General features: G+C 32.4%; 3 protein-coding genes across 3 annotated transcripts in view; 2 read left to right on the forward strand and 1 right to left on the reverse strand.

Annotated features, from left to right (window-relative positions):
• The first annotated feature begins 622 nt into the window (after nt 1-622).
• Nucleotides 623-1713, forward strand: LOC126765531 (AP-2 complex subunit sigma). Its single transcript, XM_050483147.1, has 3 exons — nt 623-741; nt 808-957; nt 1078-1713. Exons 1-3 carry the CDS (start codon nt 739-741, stop codon nt 1351-1353), a joined length of 429 nt encoding a protein of 142 aa, XP_050339104.1. The 5' UTR covers nt 623-738; the 3' UTR covers nt 1354-1713.
• A 759-nt stretch (nt 1714-2472) lies between these two features.
• LOC126750914 (ras-related protein Rab-1A) lies at nt 2473-5643 on the forward strand. Its single transcript, XM_050460711.1, has 5 exons — nt 2473-2872; nt 4749-4869; nt 4944-4991; nt 5063-5290; nt 5371-5643. The coding sequence occupies exons 1-5, from the start codon at nt 2850-2852 to the stop codon at nt 5566-5568; spliced, it is 618 nt and encodes a 205-aa protein (XP_050316668.1). The 5' UTR covers nt 2473-2849; the 3' UTR covers nt 5569-5643.
• Nucleotides 5644-6342: 699 nt separating this feature from the next.
• Nucleotides 6343-18344, reverse strand: part of LOC126763714 (uncharacterized) — a 78772-nt gene continuing 66770 nt past the window's right edge. Inside the window, 2 exon segments of the mRNA XM_050481496.1 lie at nt 6343-7590; nt 7592-7688. Of these exon segments, the coding sequence (XP_050337453.1) occupies nt 6700-7590; nt 7592-7688 (988 nt within the window). The 3' untranslated portion in view covers nt 6343-6699.

The following is an 18344-nucleotide window of genomic DNA, read 5'->3' on the forward strand; positions in this document are numbered from 1 at the left end:
TAATCGTTGATACTTTTAGGTAAATTAAATGAAGTAAATTAAAGAATTAGAAGAAGAGAATTATATTACTCTATATTATTTATAGTTGAAACGGTAAATGTTCAGGAGACCGGTTGTTCTGAAAACATGGACTATTGATGTTTTTTTAGCAATAACGCCGTCACAGTTGATTTTTATTTATTTAATTTTTTTTTTTGATAAAAATAACATGAAAAACCTCACAACAAAACAATTACGTAGAAATGTGTAAATGAATGATTGAAAGTCTCTTTTCAACATTAAAAAAAATTAAATGAATGACGGAAAGTATACGTTGAACACCGCGAAACATGGAATTTTTTCATTAAAAACAAACAAATCCTTGTTTTAAAAGGATGCGCCATATATATTCGTAAAGCACAATTAAAAACAAACATTTTAAGACATTTCCCGTGAAAATTGGTCCAGTTTTCAGAAAAGCCACTCTCCTGAACATTTACCGATGAATGTATTATTTAATTAAGAAAATAAATTTATCTTAACACTGAATTCGATTGTTCATATTATATTGACTTTTTCGGAATGTAAAGAATTTCATATAAATAATAAAAATAATAGCATCACTGAAGTATTGTTCAGTTAGCAACCCTGAATTGGTGTAATGATACAAAAAAAATCAGTGAAATTCATTATCACAATTTTGTCCAATTTACTGACTTGCTGGAATAATAGATTAAAAAGCTAGAATCTTTGAAAAAGATGGTGAGCAATTAAGGGGCGTTGCAATAACTTTGTGGTTTTATTATTTAATATATATTTATTTGACAGATTCGATTTATTCTGATACAAAACCGTGCTGGCAAGACGCGTTTAGCTAAGTGGTATATGAATTTTGATGATGACGAAAAGCAAAAACTAATTGAAGAGGTTCATGCAGTGGTGACTGTGAGAGATGCAAAGCATACAAATTTTGTGGAGGTGTGTATTAATATTAATAAATTTTTTTGCAACGAAAGGGAGCATTATTTCTTTGTGGTAGTTAAAATATTCTCATATCAAGTAGCATAAATAAATACTTATTTTTTTCTACACTTGCAGTTCCGGAACTTTAAAATTGTGTACCGTCGTTACGCCGGTCTTTATTTCTGCATATGCGTTGATGTCAACGACAATAATTTATGCTATCTTGAAGCGATACACAATTTCGTAGAAGTTCTAAATGAATATTTCCACAACGTATGTGAATTGGACCTAGTCTTCAACTTCTATAAAGTATACACGGTAGTAGACGAAATGTTTTTGGCTGGAGAGATACGTGAAACATCCCAAACAAAGGTGCTCAAGCAGTTATTGACGCTAAATTCGTTGGAATAAAAATTTGCTGCCATCAATGCATTCCATTTATGTGTGTATGTGTATTTCAAAACATTAATACGTTGCAAGAGCCATACCAATCTCATGGATGGTCTAGTAATGGATTTTGCGATGGTCGATCCATCAGTTTTCGAATCTTTCATTTTAATCCAATCCATTGTGTTAATATATTTCTCAGCTTAATACATATGACTATATAAGAGAAGTAATTAGTATTTGTTAAAGTGCTTGTAAAGTTATTGTAGAAATAAGTGAATGTGTATTACCTATTGTAATTACACTCAAAATCACAATGATATTCAAATAAATAATTATGTATATTTGCGCAAAAGGCGTATATTTCAAACTACGTTAATCTAATGACGTTTTTTATTTCGTTATCAAAAATAAATAAATAAATAAAATGAATAAGTAATTCAAGTTTAGGTATGTGCGATAGTCGTAAGTATATAATCGGAATGGACCTGCATTTATGACCCATCAAGACCAGCTCGACAGCAATCTTCCGAACTTTATGATAACGTTTTAAATTCCTATGATAACCCCATTTCATGCCCAGAGTAAATGTCATATCAATAACGAAATTATATCAATTATTTTCATGTAATAAATTCGAACCTACATACGTGCTATAATACAAGGATATGAAAATATTCAATGATGGTAATGCAGTTCTTTAATTAATGCAGACAACGTATATATCATGCAGAGAACGTCTATCCAGAGAACATAAAACATTATTAAAAAGAGAACATAAAACATTATTAAAAAGATTTATGTTCTCTGTATCAATGTTCTCTGTAGACGAAATACGATCTTTGTAATTACTGCAACAAAATTTTTTCTAAAAATATAATTATTTTATTTGAATTAAATGCATTCATTAATACATTATATGTATATGTTTGCTGTATCGCATTTTTATCGATTTTATTTCTTTCAGAAAATACAGAATTATTTTTGAAAATTGAATTTCAAGAACAATGGCAATCACCTATTAATCTCTTATCGATATACAACTGATGTGTCAGAAAATTGCACTACTTTTTATGTGCGAGAAAGACAAGACTATGCAAATGACTGCGTGGAAGTGAGATATACAAGTGAATTTTCATCATCGTCATTTGTTCGTCGCCATTGTTCTTTCGTCGTCGTTACCGTCGTTGAAAATTGTCGAGCGAAAAATAAAAGTTGTAGCATTCATTTGCAATATATCTCATAGAAAACAAGTTGTTTTTAAAGTAAATACAAAAGTCTAAATATCAAGATTTTAGGTTAAATATTTGCTGGGGTGTGAATCTTTGAAAAAGTATATATAACACCGTCCACTGAAGTAAAAAACAGCAGTGGAAAGTGTGGCTCAGCTGAAGAAAGAAAAAATCATTTGATTAGCAATAGAAGACAAAAAACAATAGTTCAAATTCGTGTACGGGAGCAGAAAATTTGAAAACGTTTTAAGTTTTCCGAAAGCGAAGTCTTAAGTGTTCAATACAAAAATGTCAGCAATGAATCCAGAATAGTAAGTGCAAAGAATGTATATGAATTTATCTAATATTTCTATATTATTCCATGAAGGTTACAAATTTGCGACGTCATTTTTATTACAATTAAAATAATGATGTCTATCCACGCCGTCATATTCACCGTCAACGTCGCAGTTATGCATAGAAATACTCTTCGTGGCAAACAGTGCTCATACATATGTAGGGAGTGTTTACACTCGTAGAAAAAGTTACATTGGAGGTTGATTCCATGTTATCATTTTTTTATATTCAGTTTATTAAAAATATATGTAATTAATTGTTATTAACAATACGAAATGGGAGTTATATAGTGTGGAATTATGGGGCGGATGAGTCACTTGTAAAGAGAGATACGTTGCCGCTCTCATGCTCATTGTGAGCCATTCCCTCAATCATAGACTCTACCCCAGCAACATTGCGAGTATTACCTTATTACTGACTGCCACCTTGCTTCATTTTCTCTGTTTTGTGTATTGCATTTTTCGTTTTGATCTCCACAACTTCATACCCTGATGTATTGTTTTGTGTATATAAGAGTTAGAAATGTTACAGGCAAATTTTCGTATATGTACGGCTACATGCATTTAGGTAGGCACATGATGTGATTAGCAGTAAATTTCATTTAGGTAAAACAATATCCTCAACCAAGCATTCCATAAGTCATATATGGCAGGTAGACAATAGTGTCCTTGTGGTAGCACTAGGATATTTTGCCACGTTGAGAATTACGATAATTTTTTGCTTTTGTTATTTACTTTAGCTCAGTTTGGTAGTGTTATTTGATTTCATAGGGCATTTCAAAAAATATTATTTTTTAATGGTATTTTAGTATGCATTTTCTTACTTAATTGTAATATTTTATTTTTTTAGTATTTGTACACATTTATGTATGTAGGCAATTTGCTATGCATATTTACCCTGGCAAATAGTGTTCTTTAACAGGTAGAAAACTGGTTGAATTTTTCCAAACATTACAAAAGTCAAATATGTCATGCGTAAATTGCCAAGGTTTCGCGATAGTATTGAAAGTAACAGATACATTATGAAGAATAATTAAAAGAACAAGTAGGGAAAAGCTAATTCTGGGTATAATCAGACATTTCATACTCTTACAACTTGCTGGGATTAAAACCAGGAAGTACCCTCAGGGACATAAGGCTTGTTAGTTATATGGGGGAGTTTTCACACCATTTTATTGATTCTAAGCACAAATGTGCAGCGTTATAAAAAAACGCTTTCTCAATTTTATTAACTTTTATTAACTCACATCGCTAAAGTAATTATTGATCCCATTCAACACATTTGAAGTACAAAGACATACTACTATAAGGAAAGGATTCTCTTTGAATTTCAATTATAAATGTGACACCTTGCTATGGCGATTGCCTGTGACAAATTAAAGTTCTATATCTTAATTTAGTGCGTAGTTATGGTACTTTATAGATATTCGGTTAATGGCGCAGTTTCATATACATACATATATCAAATTTTAAGGACAGTCGAACGGACGTACGGACAGACAGACGGTCACCGGGATTTCAACTTGTTTCGACATACTGATCATTTATATACATACATATATGTATATGTATATAATCGTTTATCTATTTCGTTTAGTTTTAGGTGATAAGTACAAAAGTTAGGTGAAGAAAACTATTATGATCTGTAGCAAAGTATACCAAGAGCATAAAAATAGTGTCTACTACATATATACGTAACCAGTAATTTTTATCAGATTAGGCATACGTAAAACTTATAGTTTGAATATACATACATATGTATGTAGATGCATTTTCAGAACCTTTATTGAAATATATACATATATATTTTATATTTATTGGTTTATTAAATATTTATATTTTTTATTTATAGTGATTACTTGTTCAAATTACTGCTTATCGGTGACTCGGGCGTAGGTAAATCGTGCCTTTTGTTGCGATTCGCTGATGATACATACACAGAAAGCTATATTAGCACAATTGGTGTAGATTTCGTAAGTATATAATGAATTCAATTAAAACTCCATAAGCAAAAATATTAATTATTTTTTCAAAAATTGTTTTACAGAAAATTAGAACCATTGAGTTGGACGGCAAGACTATAAAGTTGCAAATTGTAAGTTTAAGTTTATATTTGTTCAATAAAACCAAAATTATATGTAGGAATATTTTTTGTCCTCATAACAGTGGGATACCGCTGGACAAGAGCGCTTCCGTACAATTACATCTTCGTATTATCGTGGCGCACACGGTATTATTGTTGTTTATGATTGCACAGACCAGGAGTCGTTTAATAATGTAAAGCAATGGTTAGAGGAAATCGAGCGATATGCTTGCGAAAATGTAAACAAGTTGCTCGTGGGCAACAAATGTGATTTGACTACCAAGAAAGTTGTTGACACAAATACAGCAGCGGTGAGTATCATCTTTCATTTACTTGTACATATATTTCAAGTGCATAAATAAAACTGTTTGCTTTTCTTTGAATGAATCAGGAATACGCAAGTCAGTTGGGTATTCCATTTCTGGAGACTTCAGCTAAAAACGCAACGAATGTTGAACAGGCTTTCCTGACGATGGCTGCCGAGATAAAGAATCGTGTTGGGCCGCCTTCAAGTGCCACTGAGAACGCCAGTAAAGTTAAAATTGATCAGGGACGTCCGGTGGAGAACACCAAATCAGGTTGCTGCTGAATAACTCCGATTGTGAACTCATATACACACTTTATTTTATTATACTAAAAAAAAACAATTAAAATAAAAAAGAAATCACAACAAAGATGGTGATGATAAAGAAACAAATGATTATGCTGCTTAAGCTATAATACATTTGCAATGAAATGGAAGATAATGATAAACGATGGTAACGAAATGGATCGGATGATAATGGGGACACAACTTAAAATGTTTACAACAACAAAGAAACGTAAGAAGTAAACAAAACACACGTTTTTTAAGTACATAGCAACAAAAATTAATGTTATGACAGCGAAAATATAAAATTAAAACCACAAAAAAATGCGCGAAAAAAACTTTAAGTAAGATACTTATAACTAATGTTTAAATAAAACCTAAATGTAAACAAATGCGTAAATAACGATGGTATGAGAAGTAATGTGGGGAATTAGCTAAAGTGTGAGCGTATCGTAGTAATGGAGGATGATGTAGTGTCTTTTTCGGGCGTCTGAAAATTCCCCTATCATTTTATAATTATTAAAAATCCATAGTATATAAAATTTTGTGTTTATTAGGTAATTTAGATGTCCAGTCAACCTCTATTGGTTCACTGGCCAACTGAATTGCTGCAAATATTAGTTTATTACCTTAATAAATAAAAAGTACATACGACATACGCAATTTAAATGAAATTAGTAAAACAAAATTGTGTTTTCATATATTAATATATCTTGTAGGGACAGCTTTTTCAACTACACAAGCAAATAGTTGCTTACCAGTTTGTTAAATTATAGCCAATGGGCTTGTGATCTTCCACTATTGAGATGAATATGGATAACGACCACTTAAATAACACTATATTTTATTATTTTCGTTTACTCTGAAGTTATACTTTTATTATATACTTAAGAATGTACATATGTACGTTATTCCTAAAAATATCTTATAATCGTATCTTTGCGGAAGATTGAAAAATTCAACATTGGATGTGCTTAAGTACTTAATTGGACCACAGATAACTCCCTTCTTACCAAAAGCATTTTAATTGAAAGCATTCATTATTGACTTCGAGGTTTATCAGTCTTACTTATAGAGTAAATTTTGCAATGGGCATATAGGGAAATACAGTCAACTGCAATTTTTCCACATTCAAGTGATAAGATCTCCCTCTTTGTCGTTTTCATCACTTTCCAAAGGGCATGCACTTGATACAGTACTTCTGGTTATATCTACTATTGCCGCACCCACCACCGATCGTGGTGCCATAACTGATCGACTTGCTACTATTGTAACGCTAGTGCTCCGTTCCGTGCCTGAAGATGTAGAAATGGACGAGCTCACTGCAAATGTTGATTCGCGTTTGAATCTTAAACGACGTTGTTCGTAAGTTCGTGGTGGCTTTGCCTCTGTTTGCTGTCGGCTGGTTGTTGTTGTCGTTGCAGTCGTGCGCCTATTGCCACGTCCGATCTGATGTTTTCTATGTTTGTTGCAACAGGAAATAATCAAACGCCAAAATCCAGTGCGGAATTTCGATGACATAAGATTATAGAGTATCGGATTTAGAGCCGAATTCAAATAGAGCATTATGCGACAAAAGTACAAAACCCCATAATAACCGTCAATACCAAGTGCGGCGATATCCTCTGTCGATGCAGCGATAACCCACAAGGTGAAAGCACGGAATGGTAAAAGACAAAGAAAGAAACTGGCGACAACCGCAACTAACATGAAAATCACCTGCTTGCGATGCTTCCGCATACCTGTACGTAGCTGTTGAGCGCTTGCGCCAATATTTAAAGCGCTGCTGCGGTTATTATCAGTGTCACTGCGTGTCATCTGTAGCGGTAGTTTGTTTAATGATTGTTGGCGCAAGATAACCGAGCTCAGGCTAGTGGTGGAGCGTACATGCGCAGCGGCTGTGGTAGGTCGATGAAAGTCAATGTTGCGACGTAAAAGTTTGTAAGCAATGGCTACATAGAGCAACACCAACACGATGAAGGGCAACAAAAAGAATATGGCAATGCAAGCGACGAAAAAAGAATGCCGACCAGAATGTTTCCGCTGATGTGAAGCACACAGCCACCACTGTGTCGTCGTAGTAACGTTCCATGCGGAAGGTTGCAATTAGTACGATGGGACTAACGAAAAGTAAGAAAATTAAGATCAAAGTAAATAGTTGATGTGTGACACGACATTGTCGTATATATATATGTATGTACATATATATGTACAGGGGAATAAATACTTTGTATTAAGGATCTGTTAAGTTTTCAAGACCTGTCAGGTTATGCATGCAAACGCATAAACACTGATTACACTAGAATGCAAAGCCATTTTCTAAAGCAGAATGAAGAAACAACGAGATAGATTGAAGTTATAACAAATGTAATAAACATTTTTTTTTTCAAATTAGATATCAAAAGACACATCGAATAATATGTTATGAATTTAAAATTAGATCTACAGAAATTACATACCATACATATTTATTTAGAGCTCCACTAACCTGTCTATATGTTTTCTGTCAGAATTGGTTTTATGTATAAATCCTGTTCGTTTAATGCTTTTTAAGTAAATGATTTTTTTTTACTATAGCACAATCACTTTCACACTTACAAGGTACATAAAATACATAAATTTTATACTTTTGCTATCACGCTTTCAAGCAACTGCCACGTACAAAATTATTTAACTTTATTTGGAATGATTATTTAACTTTAGCACTGCTTTCGCCTACCAAAGCTATTGAAGAATTTAAATTGGAATTTCTTCACTCGAATTAACACAATTTCTTTTCTTTATATAATCAGATTTTTTAAGAACTTCATAAATGAACACGTACATGATGGCATTTGGTAAACTTAATCCCAATATTTTTATTACAAAACTTTTAAATTCATTTTTATGCTATAAACTTTAATATTCGCGCTAAAAGGATACTGACGCATAACGGTAGTTGTGTCTGTAGTGGTGCTAAACGTCAATTATAAATATGAAGGGTTGCAAAAGCCATTAATAAAAAGTTTGCATTCTTTTTCGCAAAAATATACTAGGTATATTACATAATTATATTAAATGTTAATAAATAAATTCGACGAATGAATACAAAAAAGCGATGTATGCGTGAAATAAATAATTTTAAACGCTCCTAAAATATTATGTTTTATACATAACTGCATTGACGTTAAGAAATGATATCATTAAATAATCCTGTTTTTGCAACCCTGTGTGTAATTGAAGTTTTCGCTTCGAAAGGCTTGGTATCGGATTTCCGCTTGATTTTGTGTCAAGTTATTAAAAATTTCTCTAGAAGCGAGTAATAAAACTAAATTTCGGTGATACTGTTAAAATTGTGTAAGTGTGTAATTCATTAGAAACTAATGAATATTACTGGCAATAATTTCTAAGTATTAAAATGTTAATTAATGGATTCTGTGAAATGTTGGTCAGTACTTGCTGCTTTTACTTGTTTGTAAGAAAATTTATTCACACCACCAACGATTACAAATGGATTGGGAGATTTAGTTTTACAAAATTACGATTAAGGTAAGCTTTATTTGAAAAACTGTGATTATGATATGACAATTTGGAGCGATTCCCCAACTACACTTAAGAATTCCTTGAAAATACCTTGTTATTATTAAAGCAATACATTGAATGTGTTCCCGTACATCAGAAGAACGTCTTTTCCTTGCAGAAATGGTTTTCGTTTGTTTCCTAAGTACCCATCCGGTCCGGATTTTATAGAAAATGACCTTGCGATTATTGAAAGTATTATTATTGAGGTTATGATTTATAAATGCTTAATGGTCATATAGGAGGGAATTTTTTTGTGGCGCCAGAAAATTTACAGAATTTAATGCACTTTAATAATTCCGTAATTCCGTAGCCAATCTTCAAGAGGATCTCGAATAAAAGGGGTCTTACAGTGAAACAGATTTTTCTGCTTAAATATGTAACTATCTGAAGTGATAATACCAAACATATTTATTTCTATACGTGAATACTGCAATCATTTTTTGTGAAAGAGCTTACACTTCAGAGTGGTTTCAAAAATGTTAAATTATTATAAAATAATCGTATTCTTTCGATTATTACCTGACAAATATACATGTCTAAGAAGGTCGTGCGATTATTTCATGTGGACCCGACCAGTCATTTCGAACAACTTTTTTGACCGATACTGAAAACAGCGTTTCGAGAAATATGTATCAGCTTAAAGTTTTGAGCTTCGTTTATCTTGAGTTAAAAAAATTAACAAACGCGCCTTATCTCCAAAACTATTTGCCGCATAAACTTAACGGAGAATATTTTCAAATAACTGTATGTGCAAAACTCGATTTTTTTGAAATTCACAAGTAGATATAACCCTTTAAAGTAAATATAATATTTCTTTATTTAAAATCGTTTTCTTGCCAAAGTCTTTAAAAACCAATTTCCAATTTCAGTTATAATATGCTATGTATGTATGTCTATAAAACTTTTTCGGTTCAATCAACTCCCTTGTCTTTTCGCCACTAACTTTACTTAAGTGTTGCAAGTAGTAAACATACTCATTACTCATTATTGAATTTTTTTTCGCTTTTTGTGCCTTGTAAAAATATTTCACATACATACATATGCATGTGTGTATTGCTTTAGTATAAGTATGGGTTACTATGTCGGTATGCTATTGACGTCACATGACCGAAAGTAAACGGCGATTATAGCTACGCTAGAGTATGAGAAAAACTAATCAAATTCAAGTCATCCATATTATGTGGATTTCGACAAAATTCCCAACAATAAGAATAAAGCTGTGGTTATCTGGATTTCACGTTAGATTTTGAGCGGTGCTTGGCTGCTTGTAAGTGGTGGCATAATAACAAATAAACTACTATATGTACATATGTATATATTGGTATGCATACATATATAGTATATGGATGTCAATATGTGGGTAAGCATGTAAACTGCGAACGGAAGTCCTGCGGTAAAAACTGATTGACACATTTAAAAATTGGTTGTCAGTAATCAATAAGAACGTGTCTACATACATACATATATATGTATATATTTTAACGACTAAAATAAAAAATAAAAATATAATTTGTGAAATTCAGAGTTCTATCGCCATGCTAGCTACCCAATAAACAGTCGTTTACATTAATCAATTATTAAGGCTTTCAATCATTGTAACGGAAATTGCATCAATATCTAGTAGAAGCGGTCGTGAACTGTTAGACGAAATAATAGGTGTTCTAAACGACGAGGTGGCACTTTTAAATACTTACTGCGCCACATAAAACGTACAAACGCATACTATTGTATGTAAGTATGGTATGTTTGTTGTATGGATTGTATGTACATTTGTTTGCGCGCATTTATATTTTTATACATATACATAAGACTATGTACGTATGTCGCAAATAAAACCCCATTGGTCATTCATACAACCGCAAGCTTACGACTCTGCTTGCGAAAGTGGGTTTCTATGCGTATTTAAGCTGTCCGAATGGCATAATAAATAATGCAATTTAATGGGATAATAAAGTGAACGTAACAGACATACATAGCTACGAAAAAATAGCCAAATATCCTCTAATATACTCAAAATGTTTATGAAATGTTTAAATGAATATACCCAATTACAGCTAATGCTACAAGCTTGTCCAAATGGTATTTATAAATATATTTGAGAGGGGATTGCAAATATGGGGTTTTGAAACCCTAATGGGTCGGCGAAAATAACCAAAATGTTGCAACTCTGGTTTCTAGATATACTATGACGAGAGAATTTTCGATTGAAAATTATATGTAGTCCTCTTCCGATATTAAGGGGTTACATGGGTTTCCACGGCCTTTTTCAACAATTTTTTTCTTATATAAAAATGAAGTATTTCATTAGAATTTTTTATTGTTACAAACATACTCTCTTAACAAAGAAATTCTGATTCAACCATTGCGATGCTATTTCCGGTGAGTCCTCGGAAAAAAGATGTGCCCGCGTTGGCAGAATAACTCCTTACAGGATCCTCTGGAGTGAAAAAATACGTGTTTTAGTTAAAACCTTAACTAAGAACTTGGCCGAAGGAAAAAAATTGAAAATTGGATTTTTCTCTCAAATAGTTGTAATCGAAAAATCCTTCGTCCAAGTCATGAAGATCGGTTGAATAGTTCTCAAGAAATCTTGCCAACTGATTGCAAAAACACAATTTCGAGAAAAACACGTTTAAAGACTGTACGCCTAGCTAGCCTCGAGCGCACAAGTTCTCAAGGCTGTATCTCCGGAACTAATATTCGGATCAACTTAAAAAATCAAAATTTAGGACAATATTCTAGAGCTGTTGCAGAATTTAATAAGACAATGAAAAAAATCGATTTTTTGAAACCCGTAAACCCATGTAACCCCTTAAAAAACTTGAGCACCCGAAATAAGTTCTTATTTCATATGAGATACGGATACCCTTTTATTAGGAATGTATGTATATAGGAACCTGGAGAAGGCATGATCCGATTTCGTTTAATCTTGTTAGAATAACACTACTGTACTGACTAACATAAGAACATATTTACATTTACATATGTATGTATATGAATGAAGAAAATATAACTTTGCAAGTTCATAAGTCTGTACATACACACATACATATGTACATATATTAAATAAAACGCTTTCCTTTTCAACGCTAAAGTCAAGTTTCATGCTCCGTCGCGATTTCTTCTTACCACCCAAGGAGTAATGGAGCAACTGCGTCTCTGATATGGTCAACATACTTGTAGTTAAATGAAAGTGCCAACAACAAAGACAACAGCCAAATCTCAACAAGAATGCAAACAGCGAATCCCCATAAATAAAGGAGGAAAATCTGTGCGAGGGTGTGTAGGTGTGCACACACATAGTATGTTCATATGTACATATACAACATACTTACATGCATAAATTGGTACAATGTATAAATTTCGGTTTATTTTGTAAATGCCACATTATAATAGCAACAAACACGTTGTTAAATGGCGAAATCATTTTGGCGACAACAACAATCACTGCTCGGAGTGGCGAAATTAACAGCAACAATATCATAAAATTCCATTTCGAATGTTTGATGACTACAGCAGCAGCAATAGCAGCAACAACAACGATAAAAACAATCAACATGTAGCACTATTAACAGCAAGTGTCGAAACATATGTATATGTATTTATGCATATACATACGTGTGTGTGTATGCCCATGATTACTCTCGATCAGCCACCTAAATCATGTTTGGGGAAATGCCATCAAATACCCACACACGCAACAATGCCAAGCAAAGTGTGCTGGAGACGCGCGAAGCGAGTGCTTCGCTCTCCGGTCTCCGGCTGGTGTCCGCTATGCGAAAGCATTCTATTTGGGTTCTATGAATTGCACTGGCTTACAATTTTTGCATGGAAATTTTCGATTTCTTAACTGTGATATTTCGGTTTCAATTTCTTTTGGCATTTTGGGATGTTCATAGATTCCTTTGTTGTTGGGATCCGTTTCTGGCTCTTATTTAAATACATTTGTATGCGAGAGCGTGTGGGTGTAAACCTTCAGATTTTTGTGCGTTATTGAGGTATAAATGTAGATATGTAGAGATGTCTTGTTGTGGTTGTTGTTGTTGTTGTACTTGTATCTTATGGAGCAACATTCATGCACTCATTTCAGTTTAATAGCCTGAAAAATTGATTGTTTTCCTAAGGAAATTGTGAAAGGGTGTTTATTTAGATATTTGTTTGACGTTGTTGTTATTGTTGTTTTGTTCATGTGTAAACGGATTTATAGCTGCTACCAAAGATTGCATGTCGATTGGCGTATAAGCAGAGATACGTAGGACTTTGTGGGCAAATACGCTTTTTAACTTGACTAGATTTTCTCCTGTCAAACTCCTTATGTGTGGATTTAAATACATACTTATGTACATAAATATGTATGTATGTGCATATGTAAATATTAATAGTATTGGTAAAAAATTGGCATAGAGCCTTGCGATTTTTACAATGGATAAAAAGATCAAACAAAGAAATTGTCTAAAATTTTTTATTTCTATCCAAATTTCGTGTGTGGAATCATTGCGAATGTTTGAAAAGGCTTACGGTGATTCAGTACGAGTATTATCAAAAACACAAGCCTACGAGTGGCACAAAGTTTTCTAAGACTGGCGAGAGATCGTTGAAAACATGCCTCGTTCTGGACGACCTTCGACTCCATCAACTGATGAAAGTATTAAAAAAAAATTATGTTGGTATGAACCGCGTTCTTGCTCGACTCGTCCCGATAAAGCCGAGTTTTTCCAAAAATAGTACCGTAAATAGATCTCTATGGACATGCTTGATCGTGCGAATTCCGATTCCACATTTATGGAGAGCATTATAACTGCCGATGAAGCATGAGTTTATGAGTTTGACATGCAGCCAAGTCAACAGTCATCGGAATAAAGGGCAAAAATCTACTCGAAACCAAAAAAATCACACCAAAACCGCTCAAAATTCAAGGTGATGCTGATTGTTTGTTTTTTCAGTATTCGCGATTTGGTGCATAACGAATTTGTTCTGGTAGGTCAGACGGTCAATAAGGAGTTCTATTTGACCGTATTGAGGCGTTTGCGTGAGAACATCCGTCGAAAACGATTGGAATTGGAAGGACAATTCATAGATTTTACACGATGATAATGCACCATCGTATCGATCCAACCGAATTTATAGTCAAAAACGTATGGAATAGCATCGTATTCACCAGATTTTCGAGTAAAATCGGTCAACACAATCAATCTTCTAACGCCCTTATACCTAACGGGATTTTCAATAGGGACTTTACAAAAGTAGACCGATATTTTTTCAGGTTCTTGTTAGATCACCAGAATCGTCGGTTGTTCGTAAATTGAGCTGAGCAACAACTTAAAAATTACCCGGATTTTCATCGAAAAATAATATTCAGCGATGAGACTCATTTCTGGTTGAATGGCTTCGTCAATAAGCAAAATATGCGTTATTGGTCAGACAGCAACCCACACGTACTTCATGAGTCACCATTGCATCTAGAAAACATTACGGTTTGGTGCGGTTTATGGGCCGGAGGCGTAATTGGGCCGTGCTTCCTCCGTGATGATCAAGACCGACACGTTACTGTGAATCAGTGATAACCGAATATTTTTGGCCCGAATGGATGATACGAACTGGACAATATGTGGTTCCAACAGAACGGCACCACAAGCCACACAACGAATGTGAATATCGATTTATTGAAAACCAAGTTTGGTGAACATGTTATCTCACGAAATGGCCCGTCAATTGGCCGTCTCGGTCGTGCGATGTGACTCCGTTAGACTATTTCTTGTGGGGCTATGTCAAGTTTATGGTCTATGCTAACAAGTCAATGAAGATTGATAAACTTCGTACGAATATCGAACGTGAAATTGCAGCATTATCGACCGATTTATGCTTGAAAACCATCGAAAATTGGGTTCAGCGTCTGGACTTATGCAAAATTTCATTGATATCCCAAACCATTTTTGTTTTATTTAAAAAAACGTTTTGAAAACCCCGTTAATATAAGAATAAAAAATTCCGGTTGGCTTTTTACCGTATATTTCGATGAATACGAAAGTTATCGCAGCAAAATTAATTGAACGAAAAATATTGAATATAAAATAGAAAATGGTCGAAAATGGGTACAATCGGTCCATATATTACCGCAGCTAAAATTTCCTATATATACATAAATAGTATACGTTAATAATAAAATTACGAGAAACTGAAAAATTTGTAAAAAAAAAACTGGCGATTATTTCACCCCAGAAATCGCAAGATTATCAAATATTCGGTTGCACATGAAATTAGCTGTATGAAAAATAGCACAATTACTATATGAGACAATCAGCTTTTCATGGTGTTTAATAATATCTATTCATAGCTTTTTAAGATTTTTTCCTTCGCAAAAAATTATATATCTCAAAAATATGATTTTGAGAGCTGGTGGCAACTACCTGCTGGACGTTTCTGTACAATTTCTGATGTTATTCGAATTGATGTTGATGTTTCTTCCTTTAATGACTCGGAATGGCATATATGTATGTGGTCGGCCAAATAAAACTACTTAAATTATTTGATTGAAATTGTATTGATATTTATTTTCTATTAACATTTTGCTCAGCGACATAACAGTTTAGTATAAATTACTGTTCTATATGTATGTCAAAGAAGCAAGCAAATGCGTACTTACTGTTTCGAAGGATGACCGTTATCCTGTGTCTAGTTCGTATAGGCATTTCCTAATATGTCCATGTCAATTGGCTATTTGCCATTTCCTCAATTTCGTTTTTGTTAGTCTCTTTATTTCTTTGTTGTAACATGGCCGGTGAAGGCGCAAATTCTTGTTTAGCCAAGCAAAAGTGTAAACGGGTTAGGAAACATGCAAAATGCGCAACTTTGTCGGCTTTCCTCTACATCGACGCATCTAATGCGTTCATAATGCGAACATAATGATACTTTATATGAAAGCAGGCGGTGTTGGGAAAAAGTAGCTAAGCGTGCAGGAAGTAAAAAAGTGAAAGTTACAAGGCATGCACAAAATAGTATATACAAAGATACCTTAGCTTTATGAGATGGATGGCGTGGTAATGGATTAGACGTAAATGGAAACAAATGAAATGATGAAATTGGCGCATAGAATTTTTGGGAACACAAATCGATTATCCCTAAAGACCAAATTGAGAAATATAGATAAATATGGTAGAGAGTAGTCATAATTATTTAATAATATATGTATGTAGGTTTGTTCATTTGAGGAGGGAAAATAGAAAAATGGGCCGAAAATTTTTCAGAGAGCATAGAACAGCAATAGAACATTAACTGACTTAATGTAGCGAAAGGCTACAATTTTTTCCACATACTCATCTACCAGTTGAGGAATATGCACGTTCTGCTCAGGCTGACTTTCACATCTTTATTTTTTTAATAAATAATTTTCGTATAAATATTTATCACATGTATGTATATATGTATGTATTTCAGAATATGCACACTAACATAAATTATTTTATTTTTATATTTTTGTTTTAATATTTATTTGACTAATTGTTTTAAGTATCTAGACATATATGTACAACTATAATATTTCTAACTTGCAACGGAATACTACTTAATGTACTGTTACACGAAAAATATGGTTATGTTTTGATTACCTTTTAATTGATTTTTGATTATCGACACACATAGATATTGTAAATATTTCTTAATTAGTGAATATTTTTAGCGAAGAGGCATTTTCGTTTATATGATTTGTGTGAACAAGTGGATCATATTTGATATATGTATATAATAGAAATATTTAATTGAACATTTTAAAGTACTTATCGAAAAATATTTCAGACTATTGATGAGTTCGCGGTTTGAGCAATCTGTTAAGAGACTATCTCTTCGATATTTCTGATGGATAAATGGAATGTAAAATCGGTCTATTTTGTAAAAAGTTTTTTTCATAAGTATTCAAGAATTTAAAATCTCTAATAAACAACTACAATAGCAACAAATTTTTCGGATTGAAGCATTTCTTCATTAAAATTTTAAGACGGCGGTATTATTGTGTTTGAGCGATATTAATTACCAATAGTATACTGGGAGCAAGTAACATCAGAACATCAAATTTCTTAACGTTTACATGTTGTGCTATCTTCACTTATGTCGTTTTTAAATATTTTTACATATGTTATATAATGTTCTTAAATACAAAATGTATGGGCTGAAATAATTTAATATTAATATGTCAGTACATTAGGGTGTGTTAAAAAACGGAACATTTTTTTCGCTTGGTACTCTGAAAACTAGGTACTTATACATCTCTAAGAAATTGTTTATTGTTATGAGATAATTAATATTTTTTAAAGGGTTGGATTTACAAAAACAACTTTCAAGACCTTTTTGAAGAGCATTAAATTTTCTAATAAATCTAAGAAAGAAGATATTTTTTCATGTAGTTGGTATCTCGCTTCCAACTTTTTTTTTATCTGGTAATAAAAAAATTGTATGGTGTAAGACTTTCCCGGTCCAATTAAGAGTTCATACTTGGAGACACTTTCTTAGAGATGTCTAAGTGCTTATTTTTCAGAGTACCAAGTGAAACAAATACAAACACTCAGCTTAATATTACATACGATAGTTTATGTACTCATGATTTATATGAGTTTACACCAAGTTTTGTTCTCGCATATAACACAAACAAGATTATTTTTTATTTAAATATATTTTAAATTATACTAACACATGTATACATATTATTACATTCGTTAAATTCTATTTTTTTCCCTTTTTTTCATTAACATATATCACGGTAATTTATATTTATTTGGTACATACATAAATATATATTATTTGTATACTATTTGTAGCATTTTGTGATTTATTAAAGCTTATTTTTGGAGATAGTGCATAAACTATCAGTTATTATATCACTAATATTTTTTTTTTGTGGTTCATTTTATATACCAATGTACGTTTGTATATATTATTTCTTTTCGGATTTAACTGTTTGAGCTTGTATTTAGAATTTTTTATTTGCATATTTAAAATTAATTATTTTATAAAATAAAAATTACAGATATATAACCAAAAATATTAAAAATTCTTTTTTTTAGTTTCAAATTTATTTAATTTTTTATTTCATTGCGAAATGGTTAATCGTACAAACATCAACCAAAAGCTAAAAAATAAAATGTTTTATATTGAATAAAACAAAATAATGTAATATTAAATAAAAGTAGTTAATTTATTTCATATAAAACCTCAAAATCAGATTT

The sequence above is a fragment of the Bactrocera neohumeralis genome, chromosome 2 (genome assembly GCF_024586455.1).
Source record: "Bactrocera neohumeralis isolate Rockhampton chromosome 2, APGP_CSIRO_Bneo_wtdbg2-racon-allhic-juicebox.fasta_v2, whole genome shotgun sequence".
NCBI lineage: Eukaryota > Metazoa > Arthropoda > Insecta > Diptera > Tephritidae > Bactrocera > Bactrocera neohumeralis.